We start from the raw sequence: 25,108 nt of genomic DNA, 5'->3' as shown, positions 1-25,108 counted from the left end.
GATAAAAACATCAATCATATAATGATAAATATCTCTTTCTCAGATCAGGCTGTTCCTGTCAGAATGATGTAGTTCTGCGCAGGCCCCTCCCACTATAGTTGACTGACAGGCCCGTCTTACTTTAGCCCCGCCCCGAGGTGATCTGTCATCACTCCCTCTAGTGCAGGGGAAGATAAGATGTCTCTAATTAAGTGATTGAGGTGTTTACTTGTTGGATGTAATAATGAATATAGCAGTCGTCGTTTACTGAGCCACTGAAGACACAGTGGATTAACGTTACTTTCAGTTTGATCCCTGATCTTCATAAACGCATCATTCATGATCCAGCTTCATCTACAAAAGAAGCAAGCGCAAGGGTTTTTATGAATCTTTGCAAGTCGCCTTTCCTAATCACCTGCTAGTTGGTCAAATAACGTGCTAATCGGTCAGTTTCGCGGCTGATGTGTACGGTCTGCTCGAAGAGTGGGGCGGAGTCAGCAGAGCTCATTAGCATTTAAAGCAACATGGACTAGAATGGCTTTATCAAAACGGCTGATTTTGACAGGGGTTTTTACACTACCATTGAGAAATTTTAACCAAGGTATGCTATAGACTTATTATTAAGACCCTAAAGAATCACATTTACTTGGGAAAAATGGGCATTCAGTGACCCCTTTTACATCTTGCAAAGTAGTTCGCAAAATCATCAAAATCCAGCTGTTTTTTGACTGTTATTGCTTGTAAATGGTGTTATACATTTGCATATTTCTCTCCTGTATCAGACGAGGCAAACTTTTGAGCAATATCATGGATACAGTACTATTTTTTGTATTCAGTTTTAAGTAAAAAAATGTGTTAAAGATGGATTTGCTTTTTCCCTTCACGTTCTGACGGCACCCATTCACTGCAGAGGACCCACTTCTCCAAACCTTTTCAGATGAAGAAATAAACCCATCACGGATGGAACTGAGGGTAAGCAAATGTTCATTTTTGGGTGAACTATTCCGTTTCTGTAACTATTACGTTCATGTAATTCACGTTTAATATTAATAACATAAGACCATCAGACGTTTTCTTTTTCCTTTTCTTTATTTATGATATATATATCCAAAACAGATGCCTGCGTTCATAATATCTACACTCACACAACGTACAGGTTACCATATAAAATCTACAAAATGATGATGACAAACATTTAGTTTGACAGATAACCGTTGTACAGCAAACACTGATAGAACACTGTTTGTTTTGCCATATATAAATTCATCTGTGTTTGGCACTTGACCACATGTCGCTGTCTTCTGTGGTTTAAAAATAAAATGCCAGATGCTAAATAGTTTTTGTGAAGGAGGATATCCACAAACATAAATGATCCGATTCGAATTCAAGCTCCTTCTCGAGCTAAATTTGATCATTACGACCTTGACTTCACCGAAAATGAAATCAGCAGAGAGTTTCCGATGGCTGTCCATCTCGCATGTGGCCTCAGATACGATTTGGTTTGCATGTGAGCGAGTGTTTGTGCATTTATAAGTGGGCTATAGATAAGAAGCGCGCTCCATCCGTTCACACAGTCCCTTGCATTCGAACCCCTGAGGTTGTGTAGAAATATTCTTACACGTTAATATTTTACACTCCGATCGCCGTGTCGCTGACTCCACACTCGCAAGTGCTGACCGAAACGTACAGTATGCATAGACAAAACACTCACTAAACATACGAGTACTCAAAAAGCATCACACACACACACACACACACACATATTCATCCCGAAATGTACAGAATGTCCCAGAGAATACATTCATTTTGAGGTGCAGCGTGCAAAACGATTTGAGCTGGATATAAAAACGAAAAGACCGTAAGCCAATACTAAGGCCAAGATTCAGTCAGATATGAATGGTACTTGAACTAGTCGCTCGGGCTAACCTGTAGTATTTGTTCACAGCTGATGGTGGACTGAATCGAGGTCTGGACAGAGCAGAAAGTGAAGGTGTGGGCTGGTGTCTGGCAGTAAATGCTGCAGGGGTTTATGGTCCGTTGTGTATGTGCATAGTAACGTGTGGTCTTTGCTGTCCTACATACGTACGCTTTTACTGTACAAATGATTATTTGTAACAAAAGAAAATGTCATATTTTAATAACAACAGCAGTTTCATAAAGAAAAGCTTTTTTTTCGTGGTGTGATAGCCACACAAGTTAAACCATAAATTATATCTACATTATTTTTTCGCCTAATACTTTTTTCGCGTTTCTTCTCTTTTGAAGCAGCAAGATCAATATTATTGTTGTCCCTATGAGAGTATTTATTTGTTTTATGATATTTTGCAGCTATACGGTTGCTATCAGTCCTATGCAGAGAGTATTCATGTTTAAAAAAGTAGTTTTTTTTTTTTTAAGAGTTATTGTTATTTTTTTATCCATATGCTCATCAAAGGTAAACATTTTTACCCCAACCGCCCCTTTAAGAATCTATCGCAGGCTCTGACATCATAATGCAATAAATGCTGAAAAAAAAATATTCAAGTAAAAAAACAGAGTTGTCACCCGAGAGCCTCTCTTTTAAATAGATTTATGTGCTGAATGGAACTGAAATACTAGGAACACTAGGAATCTTAAAAATAATTATTAAATAATATTTTTAAGCCATTTTTTAATATTTATGCCATTTAGAAAGTTTGACAAAATATGGCATCTGGTGCATTTTGCACGCTCTGTAAATTTAGCTCCCTCTCTCTTATTATTTAAAGCTCTTTTGCGAAAGGGTTTGCACAGGATGTGATATCACTTGTCACTCGCCTGTTGTGTTAATCTCAAAAAAAGCCTTTTACGAGGAATTCAAAAACACAGAGAGACACACGAACACAAGCTTCTCGTGTATGATCTCTGTGCGTCCGGGTTCTGTGTCTGCGGGGAATTAATGTTCTCGTGCGAGGTGTTCGGCGGGAAGCCCACAGACGCTGAGATAGGGGTGTGGTTTTGGAGTCCATGCTCTGCTGGTATTTGAAGGAGAGCGAACACAGAAAGACTTGCTTGAAGAGAGGTTATGTCTGCAGACTCACTGCCCCGCGCTGCTGGGGTCGCACTGCAGCAGTCGCACGATGGAGGGGTCGCTCTTCGCGCCCTCTACAAACTCTTCCAGCGACAGCTTACCTGAAAAACGACACGGGGGCAAAGGTCAAAAATAAACAGGATTTGCACGGATTAGCCATTTGTAAGCACTTGCGTATTAAAAGCAGTTTAATGCAAAAAGTCTTGACCGGTGCCTCTTCAACTTAAAGGGATAGTTCACCCCAAAATGAAAATTCTGTCATTAATTGCTCACCTTCATGTCGTTCAAGACCTTCGTTCACCTTCAGAACAGAAATATTTGTGATGAAGCAGGAGAGCTATCTGACCCTGATCATTTCAGTTGGGTCAGACACCTCTCAGATTTGAGCAGAAATATCTTAACGTGTGTTCTGAAGATGAACGGAGATCTTGCGGGTTTGGAACGACAGGAGTGTAATTAACAACAAAAGTTTCACTTTGGGGTGAACTAACCCTTTAAATGTCAATATAATTATCCATGTAGTAGTATACTTTCACATAACTGCAAAAAGAGTATGTATTATTTCTTAAATTTTAATAGCACTGATTAAATGAAACGTATTATAGTTTAAATGTATATTAATAAATGCAATTAGTTGAACTTTAGAGTGCTTTCTGACTCACGTATATAGAGCTTAAGTACTTATTTATATAATGTCATGATTAATTGTATTGTCTTTGAAATGTGGTACCGGCAAATTTCACTTGTTCAAATTCATACAATTTTAGCTAAATCATACACATATTAAGACTGACCTACACCTAATCCAGCCCCTAAACCCACCCTGTCTCTCTTGAAGTACCTTTTATTCAACATCCAACACATTTAAGCACACTTCTTGTTCATGAGAGTGTAGGTAGCTCACCATCACGATTTGTGTCCATCTGCCGGAAGATCTTATCCGTGCGTTTCTCAGGTGTGGACTCGTCCTCTGGCATCTTCATCACGGAAGAAACCATCTTATAGATGGCCTGAGGAAGACAACATCAAAGAACAGGCTTTAGAAAAGCTATCACCTCACAAAAAACATGATGTTGTTCAACAAATGCTCAAAGACAGAATCTCTGGTCCTAGTGAGCTTCCTTGTTGTTTACTGCTGCCTATAAAGCCAGCAAACTAGTAAGTGCCCTCACTGAGGTTGTGAACAAGAGATTCGACTCGCTTGGCTTTAGCATGTCGCTAAGCTAAACAGCACAGAACTAACATGATGGAATATTCTGTAATCTTGGATGAACCTGAACTCATTGCGGTGTATTCTGGGCTTGTCTTATTGGGGAAATAATGCATGCAGTGCTGCTTTAGAATCTTCTAGCAGTCGGTTTTAGGAGTATCTTTCGATTCGGGAGTGCAGCTAAGATGCTATTAAGGTCTAAGCAGGCAGTAAATCTTATTAGAGAAAATTAGAGGTCTCTGGGTATGATTTAGAGTCGGAGCAGTCACTTCGTAACTTTTTCAAAGTAACCATAGCAACCTCTTTTCCCAGAGAATTGAATGAAGTGAAAAGAAAATGACAGCCATTTGCTTGCACTCAGCTGTCAGATTCAGTGAGTGCAGTTGAGACGCGTTTCACCGATTGCCCCAGCAGCGTGAAATTTTACCTAAATACGATGAAAAGGTAATTGCCTGCTGCACTCAGCTCTCTCTAATAGAGCAAAACTGAAAACGGATGATTTTCTGGTCTAAAAAACAGGATAATAAGGCACAAGCCTAAAACCAGACATTTGCTGGAGGCAGTTTGATAGTAATGCTTTGCCATATGATTCACTGAGGTATATTAATATTAATATACACTGTAAGGTTGGAGGTCTGTAAGTGTGAGGTCAAGAGAAATGTGTTTTTGTAGAGAATGGTTGATTGATGGCGGTATCGTTTCTGGTGTTTTATTGAAACTTCAAGAACGAAGGTATCGTGTTTTAAGAAAAAACTTAAACAGAGGAAAAAAAGTTCAAACAAAACTGAAAAATCACATTTATTTTGCCGTTTTTCTTGAAATTTTTATCTCACATTATAATGACTTTAATCTCGATATGTTTATATTTTTTAATTATTGCTTTTTTTAATTATTACCTTTGCATTCCGCTGTTAAGTAAATGAAAAAAAGACAACTATACAATATACCAGGCATCTGTGGTCTGCTCTCCACATTTAATTTAATCTATGAATGATTCCCTGGAATGAACCAAGATTTTTTACATCCTTTTATGCCTGAATCCATAGAAACCTTGCCAGGTTTGTTTTCACATGGATGCTGTAAAATGTAATTGCTATGATAAGTCGAGTATTTTTTTAACAATAGTCAAAAATACAATCTTGGTCAAAATTTTAATGCTGAAAATCATTAGGATATTAACTAAAGATCATGTCCCATGAACATATTTTGTAAATTTCCTACTGTAAATATATAAAATCCTAATTTTTCATTAGTAATATGCATTGCTAAGAACTTCATTAGCGATTTTCTCAAAATGTATTTTCAAATAGATATCCTAACAAACCATGTATCAATGGAAAGCTTACTTATTACGCTTTCAGATGATGCATATGACTGACTCTTATGACTGGTTTTGTGGTCCAGGGTGATATTTTACACATCTTTAATATTGCTGCGCACAGAAGGAGGATCTTTGGGAATTATTAAAGCAATTTGCTTTAAATTTCCTTTTAATTAAAATGCTAATAATAGAGCAAACATTTAGCTGACTGTTTACCGTGCAAACGGAAGTTATTCCCATAATTTGCACAAGGGGCGTAGGAAATAGGTGGATAGTAGTATATATATATATATATATATATATATTCACTAAAATAATTCAAAAGAGTGCTAGAAAGTCATCACCTATACTGTTAAGCAGTGGTTAATAAAGAAAAGGCTAATATTAATACGTAGCCTATTATTGCATGAATAATCAACAGCAGTTGAAATGATCCACCCGTAACCTATTGTATAACATATATTTGTGCTAAATAGAACATACCTGAACGATCTCCAGCATTTCCGCCTTGCTTATGTACCCGTTGCCGTCCAGGTCGTACATGCTGAAGGCCCACTTGAGCTTCTGGTCCAGACGGCCGCGGGACGTGACGCTCAGGGCGATGATGAACTCTCTGAAGTCTATCGTTCCGTCTCCGTTGGCGTCGAAGGTCCGGAAGACGTGCTCCGCAAACTTTGACGCGTCTCCGTAGGGGAAGAAGTTGCCGTAGATCTTCTTGAATTCCTCCATGCTGAGCGCGCCGCTGGGACAGTCCCGCAGGAAGCCCTTGTACCACTCCTGGATCTCATGCTCGGTGAAGTCTGTGTTTTCCAACAGGTCCTGTATCACCTCGGGACGGAGCTTGCTGTTCTGCTTTCCCATGCTGACGGTGTGGTTTCAACTGGAGCTGAAGGAGAAGAAGAGACGTGTTCGTTAAAGGTCACAGTGAGTAAATAGCCTACTCTTACTTTAACTCACCTTTAGTAAATATGAAATATCTTCAACCTGATCACATTTAGTGCAAGGTTAAAAACTGAATTCACAGCCAAGAAACAACTTGCACGCTTTTAAATGTGCATCGGTTCATTTGAGATTCCCAAAAGAAGCTTTTGGTGAACAGAAAGATCCATTGTTTTTTTTAGCGTATGCAAAGTCAACATTTTAATAGTCTTAAGAACATTTTTTGGAAACCAAGACCATGTCTAGAAAGCATGTAATTGCATTGATGTGGTGAAAATAAGAAGTAGCTCCTTTTAGTACTTATTTTGACTTGAGTCATCTTAAAGCTTCTGTGTGAGTTTGCTAAGGTCCGCTAATAGTCTCTGTAGTTTTAATGCAATGTAACCAGAATTAATACATTACTAAATTCTTTGTTACAATATGCTATAATTATTCACACCAAGATGCAATGCATTACAAAGCACATTATGAATAACTGTAACGCATTACAACCTTTTATAATGCATTATAAACCGATGCTTTAAGTCGCTAAGATCTCTTTAAATATCTAAACCGTTTCAGTAATCACCAGTAATCTCACATGTGAAAAGAGGGACTCAGAAATGATTTTAACAACACTTCTTTTCTCGAAAGTACCACAATACCACAGGCTACCATCAAAATTCAGACATTCAGATGTTTCTCACGTTTTTTTCTAAGATCAATGATCTGATTCTGTCTACATACATTTTATAGCTCTATACACTGGACATTTCTGTGGTTTCTAGGTGATCATTTTTTACATTTATTAGCAGTTTCTGACTGAAAATAGGTTTAAGGTAAATCCTACATACATCACACATAATTCTACATAATTCAGTTTTGTCACTTTATATCAAGTTTTCTCATTTGAGTGTATTCTTTCTGGAAGACCACAACAATCTACTCAGTTAAATCTCATGAGCGCTTCAGTAAACACACGCAATGCTTAAACCCTATTATGGTAGTATTAAAGCTACTATTATAAATGCAAATCACACATATGTGCTACGTATCTAAAATTTATCTTCCTTTTCCCATCTGTCAACTGAACTTTCCACTGGTAGACCGCAGTGATGCTCTCACCTGCTGCAGTGTGTGTGTGTGTGTGTGTGTGTGTGTGTGTGCGCGTGCAGCTGCACCCGAATCATTTCCTGATGCAAATCTCTCATCAAACCCCACGTGCTCGCAGCCCTAAGCACATATGATCATGAGAGCATATATTACATTAATTCTATTAAATGAGTGATTTTATTACAGCAATCATAGAAAAACCCTATGATGTTAAAAAATAAATAAATAAAGCTGGAATTCAGAACAATGTCTATATTGTCATATGAATATGACATTAAATATTCATTATAAAAGTCATTTTAATATGCATTATAAATATGTGAGACGCAAATGCCATGACTTTTTATTCTCATCCGTGTCCACTGAAAGTAATGGGGGACATAAAATAACATTGGGGAGATTTAGAGATGGAGAAACTGAACCTCCTCTTGTAAACAGGAAGCAGTCCATCAGTTTGTCTTTCACTGCTCCTCACGTAGCCCATGAATTCATCCAGCTCTGCGCTATTTATACAGCCTGCTTATTTGTGTCACATTTAACAAAAGGATGTGAGAGGGATCAAATATAACTATATATATTATAATAAATATAAGTTCAGCTCACATTTCTGTTATCTCTGCCACATTTTCGCTGTCAGTATGTGCTTGTAGGAAACTGTCAGTCAGAAACGGTGAAACAGCTTTGAAGCTTCTGGAAAAAATGTGAAAATATGTGATCGGGGCCCACAAAACCAGTTGTAAGGGTCCAAAAAATTATAAAATTGAGAAAATCACCTTTAAAATTGTCCACATAAAGTTATTAACAATGCACTTCACAAATCAGAAATATCTTGGAACCTGATCTTTACTCAGTATCCCATTGATTTTTGATGATCATTTTGACCCATGCAGTTTATCGTAGGCTATTTCTACAAATGCATCCATGCTTGTGCTTCAGGATCACATTTGTAAATAATATAACTAAAAATAATGCCATTAGCTTGGCATTCGCTCCGATTGGCTGTTCTCTGAACAATTGCTCCCATGATCCTCTGGGGCCTGATCGAGCCCAGTGCTCATCCTCATATGAACTAAAAAGCCCCTGCTGACCGCGGTGTCCCCTCGCGATAAACCAGTACCTTCATACACCCCACCCATGAATAAAAGCACTGTGATCAATCAGAGTTTAATTCCTTAATGGAAACGCAGCATTTGTATTTTGTTCCACCCGTTGCCATGGTAACGGCCAATCTAATCTCACTGTTTAACGCCTGCATTTGTATTAAAAACGAGCCTTCAACAGTAAGATTTATGGATGAATCAATCGATGAGATGTTTCTTTTGAAAGAAAAGTAAAGAAAACTTTACGTTCTGTGAAGTTGAACGCTCACGTTATGGTTAGGTCCCGAGACGTGTCTCTTGGTCCGTCGGTGACATCAGTCCTGATCCTCCTCGGGACGACCCGTGTTCTTGCGCACCTGAGCTAAGCCTGTGTTTATAAAGCAGAGCGGCTCGCTCGCAGATCTCTGATGTTCCTGGACTCCAGGGTCAACAGCTCAAAGATCTGCGTCTCAAATTAACCCTAAGACTCTTACAGCCTCCAATCGCCCTGTGGAGACGTCACGCTTATATAACACCGGCCCACGGACACAGGTGATGTCCCGAGGACACTTCACAGCCCCAGTCTGCTTTCATCAGCCCTGTTCAACCACATCCCTTCATGTAAAATATATCAGGAGTTCAGATATATATGAAAAGCTACTGAGTGTCATTTGAAATTTTCTTCTAAAATGAACATTTGTATCATGCTCCTGTGTGTAGATTTAATTATATCACTTTAATGGCAATGAATAGCTTCTTCTCATTGTGTGAAATAACTCAACAGAGTTAAAAAAAAACCCATATATGAAAAAAACAGGAGGTTTATCTGTAATATTGAATGTTTTGGTTTTGTTTTTTTATCACTTTTTTTCTGTCAAACCACAGAACACATTGATACCATCTATCTATCTATCTATCTATCTATCTATCTATCTATCTATCTATCTATCTATCTATCTATCTATCTGTCTATCTATCTATCTATCTATCTATCTATCTATCTATTTGGCTAGATAGATAGATACTGTGTATATATACTGTATCTATCTACCTATTGATTATTTATAAAAAAAAAAATTAACATAAATAAATACAATGAATGGTTGTTAGAGGTTAAGATAATCCATTTAAAATGAATCATGAAGAGCACACAGACAACCAAACAAGCCGAGAAAAGGGATAATAAATGCATAATTTATAAGCAAACATGAGCGTCAGAGCTCAGCTATTTTCACGTTCAGCTTCGATGCAGCCAATAAAGAAAGCAGTGACTTGTGGCATGTGACTCACAGAAGCACGAGCCGTCAGACTGATATGATTGATTCTCACCGGAGACGAACGATGGAGCGAGGCACAGGAAGGTGCAGGTCATGTGACACAAAGCACCTCCCCTCCGTTTCCTCCACCCTTCGAAACCGCAGAGGCCAAACAAAACCACAGGCCCCGAAACTGAACTATGACTGTGGAAAATGTGCGCGAGGGGGCTGCGAAATTAAAACTCATCAAATGCTCTCATAGTTTCCTTGTTCTTTCCCAGGTTCACGAAAAGTAACAGAGCGCTCTGTAAGAGCGGCGTTTGTGTTATCACGGGCACATCTAGTGATATTAGTCAATGCGGAAATTTCCTCCACTTCATCGACAAGCGCTGCGTTGACAAGTGTATGCTAAAATTACAATAGAGGGAAAAATCTAGTGAGCTTTAGCAGACTGCTGGCTGAAAGCTAGCATGTGCGATATTAGCTTCAGTGATCAATGTTTAGTTATGAATTTCGTGTATCTTACTCATAGCTATTAACTGTAAGCTAACCCTTGCAGTACTGTTGGTTTCTGTGGCTCATTGCTGGCAACCTCAATCTGCCTTTTCTGTGCTATCACCAACTGCATGCCACAATATGAATTTATGTATCGCTTACAAACATTTAGCTTAGGTTTCAGCTGCGTTTCTGCACGTTAGGGTTTTTTACGCAGGTTTTTAAATGTAAAATGTTAGCATGAAACGATAAATAATAGATCAAATAAATGATTAAAACGGTCTCTATACATTTTGATCTTGTTTTAAGGTTATTTGAGCTTGTTTAACATTTGTGTTCAACACTCATATCTACTATAGCACTATCTACCCACAGATAGCACTACGGCCCGAAACGTAAAGTGCAATGTGAGTGCAGGCCATCACGCAATCATTTAAGTACAATTTGTGGGCCAAAAAGTCCCATTGTCTATATTGAAAAGTGCATCGATGTGTGAAGAACACAAAAGCCGCTTTTAAAGCCAGCAGCTCTCTGGTGGTCATCGCTGCAAATGTGTGTTTGTATAAATTTGTGCGAACGACATAATAGCGTTAGAGTCGATAAATACTAATACTGATGCATTAAATCCGAAATCGGTTACACTTTCATTTGAGGACCATTTCTCAATACAAACAAACTCTTAGTTATGATTTTTGCCTGATGCAAAATCTTTAATTCTTAATTAATGTAGTGCTTAAATTATCGGGTGGGATTAAGGGGGTTAAATGCTGTGGAAATAAGCATTAATGTGCGCTTTACACCCAATTTGCGAGTAACATGCATGCTAACAAACGACTTGTTATTATTGTGAACTGACCCGTGAACTAAAGTGCCACAAACTTCACGTTTAATTTCCTTTAGCTGACTGGCTAACAAATCTGCTTTCCCTCACAATCTCTCTGTGTGTCTTTGTACCTGCAGGATTAACTCAATGTTCTGCAGGGCTAATCTGAAGCAGTAGGGTATAAATATAGACTCATGTCTGTTATATAAGAGCCACTAAATATCTTATACCAGGTCTAGGTGATAAAGAATACGGCAGGTATACTGTACATACAGGATTTTACGGGCAAATGTAAAACAAATGGTGTAGGTCTAACTTCACATGCATAAATATGAAATAAAATATATGAAGTACATAAAATCATCCCTTTATGATTCGATGTATAAAAGTTGAATTACGCATGTAGAAAGTTGGTGACCTTTTCTCTTGGTGTGACCTCTGCTGAGATCTTTGCCTTCACCTTCGAAACACTGCCAAACGAACGTATGGAAGGTTAAACAAGAGAAACACGCCAGATTGGCATTCGCGCACTCGAAAGCTAGAGGGAAACGACCTCCTAAATGCCTCGCTCGTATGAGAAAAATTCAGCGAATGTACTTGAAAGTGGTTATAAATATCACACACTCTCGGCTGACAGCACCGGGGTCGTTAAAGGTCCATGTTTCCTGTCTGAAGAAACAGCAGCTCTGTATTAATACCCAGGCTCTTGACGTAAAGCATTTTTGTCTAGTTCGAATGTAAACGTCCAGCCATCGATCTGAAATTGCTGTCCTTGCCCGACCCGGACACGGTCCTCCATCCGTCTGTGAGGACGGCATCTAACGCCATCTCCGGCCGCGCTGGCACATGCTCTCAGTGTAAATATTTGCAAAGCCCCAATTTCTGGGAACATTTTTCCGGAGCGTTTACAGTTTGAAATCACGGTCAGTTACAGCAATGGAGGCTTCGCATGGCGAACACAAACAGGAAATGGCTTTACATTACAGCCTCGATCCACACAAACTGAATGCGGAGGAGCTCGAGTGTGAAATCACTATCGCTCGACACCACGGCTCATTACAAAATACCACAGTGAATGTATGCACTTGAGCTAAACATTACAGTGATAGCTTCCCCTGGCCTCATTAAAAATGCACACAGGCCTCATCAGATTCAATACAAACATGCTGTATCGTGCTCCACTGAGAAAAAACCTCAGGAGCTAATGAAGCATTTTATCCACAGGATGTGCTTTTACCACATTTATACTGAAGCTGAAGTTTCAAGAAGTGAATGCTTTATATTTACATTATATTTCATTTTATCGTGGTCAAGATCAATCAATATGGCAACTAATGTATTGTTGGACTATAATAATTATATTGCTTTTTACAAGATAGATATTTTTCAATGACTCTTTTTGCTGTTTACTTCAAAATGTGATTTTTATGTTAATGTAAGGGTTTTAGTTGATATATTTAACTGTACAAGAAATACATGACACATTGTTACACTCTTAAAAATAGAAGTTCAGGTTTTTTTGGCATCTATGGTTCAATTCGAAGAACCATCAACATCCTTGGAACCCTTCCATTCCATTTCCTGGTTCTTTGTAGCGGAAAAAGATTCTTTAGGCGTAAAATGTTCTTCGCTGTAAGAAAAATCTGTATTTTTAACAGCTTACTGTCTGATATATGTCAAGTCAGCCGCCCAGCGACTGTTTGAATTGAACAGATTTACGTAGCGCTCTTCATTATACATACTGTTCCAGAGCAGCTTTACTAAGAAAAGTCCCTTACAAGCCAAACACAGGTGACGGCAGCAAGAAAAACATTCCCGTTCTGACCCACCTGGATGTAAATGATGCGCTTCAGCTTCACCTGTTGGACGTCGTGATGTCTCCAGCTTTCTTTCCTCTTCTCTTCCCTCTCTCTCTATCTCAGCTCTGTACGTCGGCAGCTCTTCACAGGAAACTCTCTGAACAGACACTCCCCTCTCCCTTTCTACATTTCCTTCTCTATCTCTCTTTATTTCTCTCCCTCTCTCTGGGGCTTTACTAAACTCTCCCACAAAGCCGAGCGTCTGTTTCCACATCACATTTTTCCAAGCGCCCACTTGCGTCGTCTCGTAGCAGAACGTGTGCTTTTTTGAACAGCCTGTCGGATCTCGAATTAACGTCACCGTGTAACCTACATGCATGCCACAACAATGCAAAAAGGAAAAAAAAAGAGCACCTCAACAACTTCCTGCAACCTGAGATGTTGTCTTAAGTGTTCTCAGAGCAAGTCTGTCACTTAACCCGAGTTTCCAACTGACTTTATCCGATTCCTCTTCTATTTTGTAGTGACCGAGCACTCAATCATGAGAATTAAGTCATTTGGAGCAAAAAGCTTATTTCCTCTTTCACACAAATCCATGTGACTTTGAAACAATAGAGTTGTTTTAACTGCAGTGTGACCTAATGCTTTAGTACAGGGATTAATTCTCGCTATCAATTATTTGTTAGTTAACCTATTATTAGCTGTTTATAAAGTATTTAATCTGCATGAGCATATTCTACATGAAAATCACATACAAATTCAATGAAGAATTTACTAGACATTTCTGAGAGAAAAATTCCAAGCTATCTGTATTATATACTACTGTCTACACGGCGCTTTAAAGTGCACTCAGATTTGGTCTTGTTCGGGTGATCAGACGTTCCTCTTGTGAGATCAGGCAGTGTCCCTCCTCTAAGCCTCATGTTCCAGGATTTATCCAAAGCCAAATGGTCTGAAATCCACTCAGGCCAGTCTCCTTCCGGCACTCTTGTCAGTTCCAGGTTGGATAAAAGAGGGATAAAAACGGACCTTCATTCTCCACCCAGAGATGCCCTCATCCTAACAGTTCATATCATCCTGTTAACGTTCAAGCAACCGCTTGCTTCCTTTCACCCAAACCTCTCAGGACACCGAAAAACTCTTTTCTATTTCACCTCCACTGACAGTGCTTCAGTTCACTGCCTACACGTACCAGACTTCACCTGCAAGAAAAACAGCAAACCATGCACAGAACTCACCTCAGGTGGTTGTTCTGGTGCTGTGCCGTGAGGTTTTAGATGGCCATAACCCGGGGAGCTCGGCAGGGAAGAGGCGTTGGCGTGGCCTCAGTGCTGATGTGAAGCCACAGGTATCAGGAACAAGCTTTGATGCAACCAGCAGCTCCAACGAGAAACTCCACAAGACTCACCCGCAGCTTAGTTCAGAGCACCAAACTGCCTCCCACAGTGACGTCAAAGCTGCTGGTCACATGACCTGCCTAAAAAGCCTATGAGAGAGCCACCGTTGCCCTGGCAACAAGAACACGGCATTGACTCTTGCTGTCACTCTTTGAGTACTTCTTAAAAAGTCAACTGTACTAAAAATGCAACCCTACAAATAAAAGTAAAATAATACGAAGGATCCAACTGAATATGTATATTTATTTGTTTAATTGAGATGCACTTAAAATGTTCACTTTAAATTATATACATATAAATTATGTATAAATTATAAATTATGTATAAATGATATAAATTATAGAGCTATTTCATACAGAAACATGTACACTTGTTGCATTCTTCTTAAAAAGTCAGAAAATGCAACTATATTCCATTTAAAATGTAAGACTTTATGTTTTACGGTTACACCTGGTAGTTGCTTGTTAGCATGCATATTGCTACAATGTTAGCCATTTATTACTGCTAACTTTTTTCTACATCTTTACTCCTACCCAATACCTAAACTTAACAACTAACTTAATAACTATTAATGAGCAAATTAAGAATTTATTGAGGAAAAGTCATAGTTAATATATTCTAAAGTTACCTATTCTAAAGTGTTACTAAGAAAACTAAGAGGAAAGAACCAACTAAAAAAACTACTACTATTTCTCTCTCTCTCTCTCTCTCTCTCTCTCTCTATATATATATATATATATATATATATATGACTTCAGATGCAAAAGCCCCTAAAAGCCATCTTGGTCAGAAATGAGATAACAACACTGAGTGATGCTTTTCACACACACTACATGTTCATCAAGTACTTTCGCTTCAAATGCACTAAATGCCAGACTCAAGCCACTTTTTTTTTTTTTTTTTTTTTTTTTTTAAATTGAGATGCACTTAAAATGTTCACTATAAATGCATACATATGAAAAACCATAGAGCTATTTCATACAGAAACGCATGAAAATCTGAAAATGCAACTGTATAAAAAAGAATAATAGGAAAGCGAGTTGGGTAGGTTCTGCATGAAGTGAAAGACTTGCACAATAATCTCTATTCGACTTTCATTACATCCAAAGGAGAACTGACTAAAGAGAATAAAGGAGATGTCATTTCTGTGAGAATGGACAACCTTGTGTGTATGTGTTTTTTTTTAATTACTATGAGGTTACATTTGTAAGTTAGATAGTTTTTGTGTGAAACAGCTCTATATTTCTTCATGCAATTCTAATTTATGTAGAATTGCATGAAGAATTATAGAACTGTTTCATGCACTTGTTGCATGCATGATATAGTGTACGTGTTTGGTTTTCAAAAGAAACTGCACATTTTGTTCTGCGAGGACTTTGTTGTCATGATCACATTGCGATGCACAGGACAGGTGGAGAGGGTTAGCGTTAAGAGCAGACGTCCCTCACATTGGAGCCCATGCTTTACTTAAGCAGATTAAAGGGAAGTCAAAGCCTCCTCTCATTAGCCTTAATGTACAGACACTTTTTAAGGCTACTTGCTGAGTCAGTCATCTGCATGGCACTCGAGTCACACCCGCGATGCATTATAACAAAACACGGGTGCACATGCAAAATACAGGCGATGGCATCTCACGCAGACATCCGCGGTGCGATTTGCATTCGCAATCTGTAAAACATAATATGTCATAAAACTTGCATAACCAGTGCTGTATGTTGATGTGAGCGATCACATCTGGTGCTGACATATGGAAGAGGATTGTATCGCTCAGAGGATGCTCTTTCATATAGCTCAGGAGACTGACAGGAGTTTCGTTTGAGTATCAGCTTTGACTGATGTTGAAATGACGATGTTGAGGTCGTAATGAAATCATTGCATGGCAGACTTTTTGGTGCAATGTTTAGAGTTTCCCCAAATGAGAAACACAAATCAGATTTTTTTAGGTTTTCGTTTTTCTGTGGGATTAAATGATTTTAAAAAGTCTCATTTGACTTCATAGTAAGCTCCTTGATTTTTTTGATTGCAGTCGTTGGTGTCAAGACAAATCTGGGCCCCATTTGAGACCTTGTTGAGATCTGTTATGAAGTCTAGAGGTGACATACTCTATGTAGGATTGCTGGGGTCTTTTTTTCAGGGGAGGAGTGTGAGAAGCAGAAGATTTGCACAATAGTCTCCACTTGATCCATGTACTTAGATCTCTTTCTGATCCACATTTTGGTGGAGAGATCTTAATTTTTGCCTTGCTGGGTTTAAATGACTCTTTTGTTGTCAGAACAATTTGACAAGACATTTTAACTTCATATTGGTTAGGTCTCTGGCGTTTGATTGCAGGCTTCTGTCACTTGACAAATCTGAGCCCCATTTGAGACATTGTTGAGACTCTTATGAAACTCTATAGAGCAATATGAGATTTCAAAGGTCTTTTTTCTGGATTAAAAACCAAGAGGTGAAAGACTTGCACAATAATCTCTTATTACATCCATAGGAGAACTGACTAAGGAACTAACTCATTCTTTGAGAGTGGACAACCTTGTGTGTGTTTCATTGCTATTAAGTTACATTTGTGGTCTTGGAATAAATTGATGAGAAACATTTGGGGTCATATTGAGCCTAAATTGATGCCCCGCTGAAACCTTTTGAAGCTCTAGAGGAGACACATGTGAGATTACCATGGTCTTTTTCTCAGGAGAAAAATTTAAAGAAAAAATGTTTGAGGTCATACTGAGATATCTGTATTAAAGCCAACAAAAACAGTAAAAGAAAAAGTAAAGTTAGGAAAATAAACAGAAGCAAGATACTTAAGCAAAAATCTCAAAATGGTCTCAGTTGCAAACGCTAAAGGTGAAGGTAAAAGGTGAGAACTGTTGTTTTGAGGCAGAAGTCTCAATTTGATCTGTATTTCTTCTAACAGCTCTCAAGTAGAGAGATTATCTGAGATATTTATGATCTAATTTTTTTTAATACGAGTGGATGGTTCTCCAGCTAACAAGATAAAAACTGGCCTTGTCTATGTTGGGGCACCGCTTGGCTCCATCAGCCGGTCCATGCACAGCCACGGGCTCTTATCTTTAGATAACGTCAGCTTTAGCATGGATAATGAGAGGGCAGAGCTCTCAATGATTATCTGTTACCTAACCGCCCGCTTACACCCCACAGGCATGCTCTGGAGGAGCTGCTATTTCAGTCAGAGGTGAAGAGTAGTCCAGGTTACTCTCCTGCTGTCATTGCTCTCTCTCTCTCTGTGTGTGTGTGTGTGTGTGTGTGCAGGTTTGTCCTTTACTCACTTTGCTCCAAAGACAAGGCTTTAGAGGGTTTATCCTGTGACTTCAGTTCATGCGAGTTTTGCAATGTCATCAAAAAGGTGATGGTGAGATGTTTTCCTGTTAACATCAAGCTTATTAATATCACAGTGAACTCAGAATGTGGTTTTCATTTATAGATGTTCAGCAGATACAAAATATTACACCTCCAAATAATAGCCTAGCCTACAGGAAATAGTGTGCTGTAGGGTTTTCTGGGGTTAAATGTCTGAAATAAGCATCAGGATATTTTTCTGTTTTATTCTACGACACAAAATAAACCAGTAAAACCCCACCGACTGTCTAATCATGACTACAGAGGTTGTCAGGATGTTATTAAACTTCATCACACCGAACATATAAACTCATCTCATCACTAGTTGCTTTGAGAGTCTAGTCTAGTCTGGCTCAAACCTGCTTTAGATAAAGACCGAGAGTGTTGTCAGAAGTGTAAAGGTGGTGACAATGAAGTCACCAAAATGATTCACTCAATGATTCATTTTTCCAAACTCCTCAGGTCATTGGTTGATTATTTAAAGAAGTGTTTGAGAGCTTTTAACGCACCAAAAGGGGCCCCTAGTGGCAAAAAAGTGCATTAGCATTTTCTTTCAGACCAACGGTGAAAAGTCCAACAAGTAGCAATATGCTAATGTTTTATTTTGACGTCCCATCCTAATCATCCAGCTCTGCGAGGTAGAAGTAGACCACCACGACATTGAGTGGAGGGATCATCAAGGCTCTCTCAGCCAACCACAACGCTCACAACCACTCGAATTCTGATCAGCCGTACCTTTCTTACATTAATTAATGGTGTATGCTTTTGTTAAAAACCTTTCATTTACAATACATTTCAATGTATTCTTAAAATAATAATGTTTAACACTGTTGAAAAACTGTTGTGTGAGAAGTATCCACCAATCAGAGTATTGAAACGAGCAAATCAGTTTTTTTAGTCCAAAAACTCTATCCACTCCAAACCCACCTAAAAAGCGAGCAGACACTAACGCACTCTGTATGAAACTACATGGCAACCAAGCCACAAAAGAGCACTGGAGTCACTGCATGTCCTCATACTCACAACAATCACGGTGAAAAACCTTTTTTTGAACGCAAAACCCTACATGATAGTTTCAAGATGTCCGATTACACCTCTAACCAGTAATTCTCAGAAATGCAGCTCTGTTCGTGGTCAGCTCGAAGGTCACTGCTGCTGCATGCTGAGAGTTAGGATGACAGCCAGAGACAGCCGGAAGCTGCCAAAAACAAAAACGTGATCACAAGTGTGCAGGATTAGGTAGAGTGACCTAAGTGATGCTTGCAGGTGTGTGTGTGTGTGTGTGTGTGTGTGTGTGTGAGCAGACAGGTGGAGCTATTAGAAAAACATCTTGGTATCTGTGTGCTTAATTGTACTGAATGTGCACAGCTCCTTCAAACCTTATATAGTAATAACCATGGAGCACGGTACCATTCATTTGTGTCAGTTTTTCAAAACATGAATAAATCATCTTTCCATTGATGGATTGTTTGTTACAGACGGTATTTGGCAAAGATACTAATTGAACATCCAGAATCAAGGGTGCAAAAAAAATCTACATATTGAGAAAGTAGTCTTTAGATTTGTCCAAATAAAGTCCTTAGCAATGCATATTACTAAAATGTCTATAATTTTGACCCATAAAATGTATTGTTGGCTATTTCTACAAACATACCTGTGTTACTTATGACTGGATTGGTGCTGCAGAATCACAAATATAGTATTAATGCCATCAAAAGACAATTAAGTTAATTAAAAAGAGACACTTTCATTATCATGTTTCTTAACACACTTAAGTAGATTTTTAAACACTTGAAAGTCAAATAATAATTATTTGTCATGTTTTCTGTAAGTATTGTGTAAATTGATGGTAGATTTTTTTTTTATTTGTTGAAATACATTTAGTACATTTAAATATAGTAAAATTAAACTTTTAGTAGAATTTGTATAGAGAAAATGAAGAAAGAGTTTTGATACCTGTACATACTATTTTTGTATATTTGTGTATTATTCCTTTTATTATCTGTTTGTTATTCTGTTTATATCAGGCCACTCACAGTTTTCATAATTTTCGCTCTCATTTTAGCAGGTTTTGCACATATGATAATATTTCACTGTCTGAATTTACATGTCTGACAAATTACAGCAGAAATGACTTGGTCGTGTGTGTTTGACTGAATTATTGTGTTGGTACATTGTGACTTTGATGTAGTGAAATAATCAAATGCGGCGTGCATGTGAACAGAGGGGTTTTGTTCTTACCTCTGAAGTCAGGTCATTATCTAATGCTCTATAGATAGCACACAGGTGAAGTCTGGCTGCTAAAGTCCCTTTGATCCTTTTTCAGGCAAAGACACACACACACACACACACACACACACTCTCTCTCTCTCTCTCTTCAGGACAGCAGCAGACTCTGAACTCAAATGCATAAGCTAGGAAAATCACCTTAATTAAATCATTAAAATGTACATTTGCTAGCATACAAACGTGACTCTGATCCAGTATTGGGTTAAACAAAAACAAAACAAATAATACTGAAACCAAAGGCCATAAAACATGTTTACTGTTAAAATAAATAAATAAATTGTAATGTTAAAATCTACAGTACATTTTCCTTTATTTTAAATTATTTACTAAATAACTACAACTAAAATAAAGATGGATTTAAAAAAAACAGTATTGCATAATAACTGAATCACACTGAAGACCGAAACTAAAACTGAAAAAAGAATATGAAAAATATCATAATAAAAACGTATTCAAAATCTTAAGTATATGTGTGTGTGTGTGTCTGTATAGATAGATAGATAGATAGATAGATAGATAGGTGTGTGTGTGTGTGTGTGTGTGTGTGTGTATATATATATATATATATATATATATATATATATATATATATATATATATATATATATATATATATATATATATATATAGCATCACATTGAGAAAAACTAGGCAAACGAAACTATTTTGACAAGGTTATTTTTAACAAATTTATTAGCACTATTTAAGCATATTGGTATTTTTTAAAAAAGTTACAGTTGCTTGCGAAAGGGCTTTTATTTTGACACCTGTCTATCGCTATAAATGACTTCTTGTAACGGCCGAATTAAGGCCACTTAATATTTGATAAAGACAATCGTATTGTTAAATATGCTACCATGTTGTGTTTCTGTTTAACTGATTAATGTACACGTGACAAATGAATGGTTTTGATTGTTTTTGGTCAGGCATTAGGGTGCCCCGTTGAGGCGTGACGCAGCAACGTCAGGTCCTTTTTCCCCAAAGCGAAGGAAATTGAAAGTAAAAATCACTACAGAGCCACGGCTATTCATCTACATTTACTTTGTAAATCCGACATAAACCGTCTTAAAAATGTTCATTCCGTCGGGGGAGGATGTTCCTTCGTTTAAAGGCTTTACTCTGATAATGGTAAGTGAGTTATTTGTCGCCATTAGTATACCAGCTGCATCGACAGTGCAAACTCACACCGAGCCGCTTCTGATCGTTTAGCCCGCTGTGTCCGTTGGAAACGTGGGGCAGCTCGCCGCGGATCTTCTCATCTCCACTCTGAATATGCCCCGAGTGGGGTACTTCCACACGCACTGCCTCACGCCCATGGTGGGAAACAACCCGTACGCCACCTCGGCCGAGGACGCGGCGCAGCTCAGCACCGGCGCCGAGGGTAAGCGCCGCTTTAACCGTGCTCGACATCACGAGCATGACCAGTCGCTGATGCTGTGTGTGTGTTTTTTTATCAGTGTACTCTCACAGGGACCTAAAGCTGGCCGTGCTGCAGATCAGGACACCCATCATTCAGGTCAGACACGGGCATTACACTTCATCGGAAGCGTAACATTTACACTTTAATAAATAAAGGGGCTTAAAAGGCCACAAAGAAGCTTTTGTGAAAAAAAAAACTTCATATACTATTAATTTGTTTAAAGAGAAGCCTGGGTATTAAGACTTAATATAACGCAAATTATGTCCCTTGCTGAAAAAAAAAATGGTTTAAGTTACTAAAAAAATAATTTTATGCATATTTTGGACTATAGGGGGCGGCATTATTCTGATGACTTAAAATGTTTGCGTTCACTGAAAATACTCAGAATACTTTGAAAATAGAAACTGATATGAGCTTACAGGACGGGATGGATATAAGCATACGCTTGAACACAAATGGCGTACACAAAAGAAGTCTTAATGCCTGGATATCGAGGGAAATCTGTGATAAGAAACTCCTCCAGCGGCCGGGGTGTAATAATAATAATCGTGGGCATAGCATTTCTTGTCCCAGTTTGTACGCTCTTTCGGACACTGCGTTCCACTAAAAGAGCCAAAGGCTTCAGAGCCAAAGCGGAGAGGACAAAGAATGCTTATCGGCCTGTGATGAATATTTAATTGAGCCACTTCAACGCGTGACTCTGCTGTGCGCCGCTCTTCTCAGACAAAGGTCAAGTCCTTCCGCAAGCTGATGGTTTCCTGGATCAAGAGCAGCGGGTTCCTCAGGAGCGTGCTGCTGTCCAGCAGTCACTCGTATCACAGAGACGACCAGCAGCTTCACGGGTAATCAAATACAGAGGACAGAGGAGATGGTGCATGCTATGCATTTCTGCCACACGCATTTATATCATCCAATCGTTTTGTAACGTAATGCATTACTTTTCAAAAGTAACAATACATGCGTTACACCCTTGATGAAAAGCAACTTTTCCCCAACACAGGTCAGTAGTATTGAAATGCTGTTTTTCGTTTGCGCAGCGCTCCTCTGCGGTACCTGCTGACCCCGGCTCTGCAGAAGCAGGAGGCTCCGAGGGTGGAGGAGCTGGGCTGGACGGAGATGGAGAGGATCAGCGCGTTTCCCGGGATCTCTGACTCAGAGCAGCGCCTCTACATTCCCGGAGGAGGAGTGACCAAAGCCCTTTACACGGACTGGTACAAGCCGGCATAAATCAAACAATTCTGTCAAATCTGTAATTGTGAATCTGACCGATGGATTTGTTTTGTTTTGGGGTTTTTTTTTTTGTCTGGTCAGCTGCACAGAGGGCATCTCCATGGCAGTAATGCTGATCTTCTGCTCCGAAGGAGACAACATCCCCGACGCGTTTGCTCTTGTCAACCATCTCAACGACTGGCTTCATCTGCTGGAAAAACCTGTAAGTGCCAGAAAATCGATTCGAAACCGACAACGGCACGTTACCTTTAGAAGCATGTGGTTACAGAAGTGAAGGTTTTTCTGTCTGGCTTGTTGTTCTCCTCCTGTCAGACACAGGGGTCGGTGCAGTGGCGAGTTCCTCCGTCATGGAGGCTGCTGTTTGGCAGCGGTATCCCACCTCTTCTCTTCTGAACCAGAGAGATCCCCGATGGACTGACGATTGAGCGGCTGAATACACATTTTGCTTGTAAATAAGTGAGATAGCACCGAAATAAAATAAGCTGTAGTATTATTTTTGCCAAAAAATGCGTCTCGTGTTATTGTTATTTTTCTTTGTAACGCTAGTCTCGCTGACAGTTGTGTTTTCCTCGCTCTCCTCCCGGCGGTGGATGACGGGATGGCTTTGGCTCTCCGCCACCTGAGTTTCCCAGCAGAGGAGCACTTCTTGTAACGTGACGTAGCTCTGAACCTGCTGGGACCAGTTCTCTGTGACGTTCTTGTGGGAAGAAAGTGAAAACGTTTAAAGCCCCTTCTGCTCAGTTCGGCCTTTTTTTTCATTGCTGGTGCACCAAAAATGAGTTAGCAGTTCCCATCAAATCTTCACAGCACAGAGTGAAGCACATTAAATATCAAGCGCTGAAGCAAACAAAAACAACCAAGAGCTGTCCAGATCACATAACGGCCACTGGGGTTAGTACGATTTTTAGGGGTTCAAGCTTTTAGTTCGTTAGAACGGCAGAGAATCAGAAATCTCCACATAAAACCCCAACTCATTCATAACTCCTGATTATTAACACTCGATCATACAAGCCATGTAGAGCTGCATAATCATCGAATATTAAACCACTCAGAGCTGTGAGTCTGTTCAATAGGTACAATATACTTTTAAGGAGTAAAAGAGACCTTCGCTGTGAAGAATATTTTATTAAAGACTAATAACTACTAAAAATTCTGATTTTAGTGATTCTTTATCAGTAGTTTGCGCATACAGTTTATACAATTATAAATGAGAAAAGATATAACATTTATTGCTTAAATAGGCTAGTTATATTTGCTGTAGGTCATATTTTGTAACAGCTGCTTTGGTAAATTATATAATTATTATTATTATAGCAAGGTTATTATATCCACCTGATGGAGGGCTATTTGGTGATATTGTTTTATTTGTGACCAAGGTTTTTATTAAAATCATGAAGGATTTGAAAAATATATTTTAAAAAAAGCTTGCGGGTTTGTCCGAGGTCTTCCTGAACTGCGGTGCATTCTCATCATAGTTTGTGCTTATCCACCGATCCTAATGTAGGCCTACATATAAATAATATACGAATGAGTATTATTCAAAAGCGCAATAAAATCTGAACTCATTAAACTAGATTTAGGACTATATCGTTAATCAGAGCAGCACATATACGGCTCTGATGGCCAAGCGTTTGATTGTAACTCAATCTAACTAGTTTAAAAAAAAATCTTTGCTAAGTGATTGTAATTAAAACCGCTGCAGTTAGTGCTTAACGTTTCCGTAGTACAGCCAAACAGCGTAGATCATTCATAAAAATTTATATTAAAGCGCATGCTCAAGTGTATAGACCAGTAAACTATGCTGATTATAAACCAATGAAATCGGGGATGGGCGGGGCCTCGGACAATCCCACCGGCTGCACTCTCAAATCTTCACTATCTGAAGTCATGTAAAATAACATTTCAGAGCCTGGACACTCGGGGGTCCTATAAGAGGGATAAAACATAAAAACGACTTTGTCCAATCGGCTAGAAAAATTGGTATGCAGTGTCTGTGCCTATGTATCTACAACGACGTCTGCGTATCTCAAAAAAACATGGCCGCCAGTGAATTTTGAGCTCTGATGCATTTTTCACAAGCGCAAAATGTAACTTTTCACAAACACACAATGGTTATGTTTCACTCCTCTTTTAAACATCCACCTCAAGTTTAAAAAACCCCCAAGCACTTGTGAGGGACGTTTATATGGACAGACCCTCGACCTCAAAGAGGACCAACAAATCTCCAGGCCTCTCCATGGACCGAACGGTGATACCTTTCACTCCCAAACAAGAACTATTTTCTGTGATAAAAATCCTGTCAAATACTACTGTGAATACATTTTAAGTAATAATAATTATTTTATTTTACGGTTACACCTATTAGTTGCTCATTAG

General features: G+C 38.8%; 2 protein-coding genes across 4 annotated transcripts; one reads left to right on the top strand and one right to left on the bottom strand.

Annotated features, from left to right (window-relative positions):
* Window positions 1–1,048: 1,048 nt before the first annotated feature.
* ncaldb (neurocalcin delta b) lies at window positions 1,049–14,458 on the bottom strand. Of its 3 annotated transcripts, none has more exons than XM_043217822.1 (4): window positions 14,281–14,458; window positions 6,043–6,445; window positions 3,933–4,038; window positions 1,049–3,129 (listed from the first exon to the last, which is right to left on the bottom strand). In XM_043217822.1, exons 2-4 carry the CDS (start codon window positions 6,418–6,420, stop codon window positions 3,035–3,037), a joined length of 579 nt encoding a protein of 192 aa, XP_043073757.1. In that variant the 5' UTR covers window positions 6,421–6,445; window positions 14,281–14,458; the 3' UTR covers window positions 1,049–3,034. The 3 variants fall into 3 exon arrangements, with proteins under 3 accessions (XP_043073757.1, XP_043073758.1, XP_043073759.1); XM_043217823.1 differs by lacking the exon at window positions 14,281–14,458 and adding an exon at window positions 13,073–13,509; XM_043217824.1 differs by lacking the exon at window positions 14,281–14,458 and adding an exon at window positions 8,194–8,516.
* Window positions 14,459–21,039: 6,581 nt separating this feature from the next.
* psmg2 (proteasome (prosome, macropain) assembly chaperone 2) lies at window positions 21,040–23,241 on the top strand. Its single transcript, XM_043217673.1, has 7 exons — window positions 21,040–21,210; window positions 21,292–21,463; window positions 21,540–21,598; window positions 22,226–22,344; window positions 22,540–22,713; window positions 22,814–22,934; window positions 23,045–23,241. Exons 1-7 carry the CDS (start codon window positions 21,154–21,156, stop codon window positions 23,123–23,125), a joined length of 783 nt encoding a protein of 260 aa, XP_043073608.1. The 5' UTR covers window positions 21,040–21,153; the 3' UTR covers window positions 23,126–23,241.
* Window positions 23,242–25,108: the final 1,867 nt, after the last annotated feature.

This window comes from Puntigrus tetrazona, chromosome 19 (genome assembly GCF_018831695.1).
Source record: "Puntigrus tetrazona isolate hp1 chromosome 19, ASM1883169v1, whole genome shotgun sequence".
Taxonomy (NCBI): Eukaryota; Metazoa; Chordata; class Actinopteri; order Cypriniformes; family Cyprinidae; genus Puntigrus; species Puntigrus tetrazona.
The sequence above is the reverse complement of the archived record's forward strand: the minus strand, read 5'-3'. Positions and strand labels throughout refer to the sequence as shown.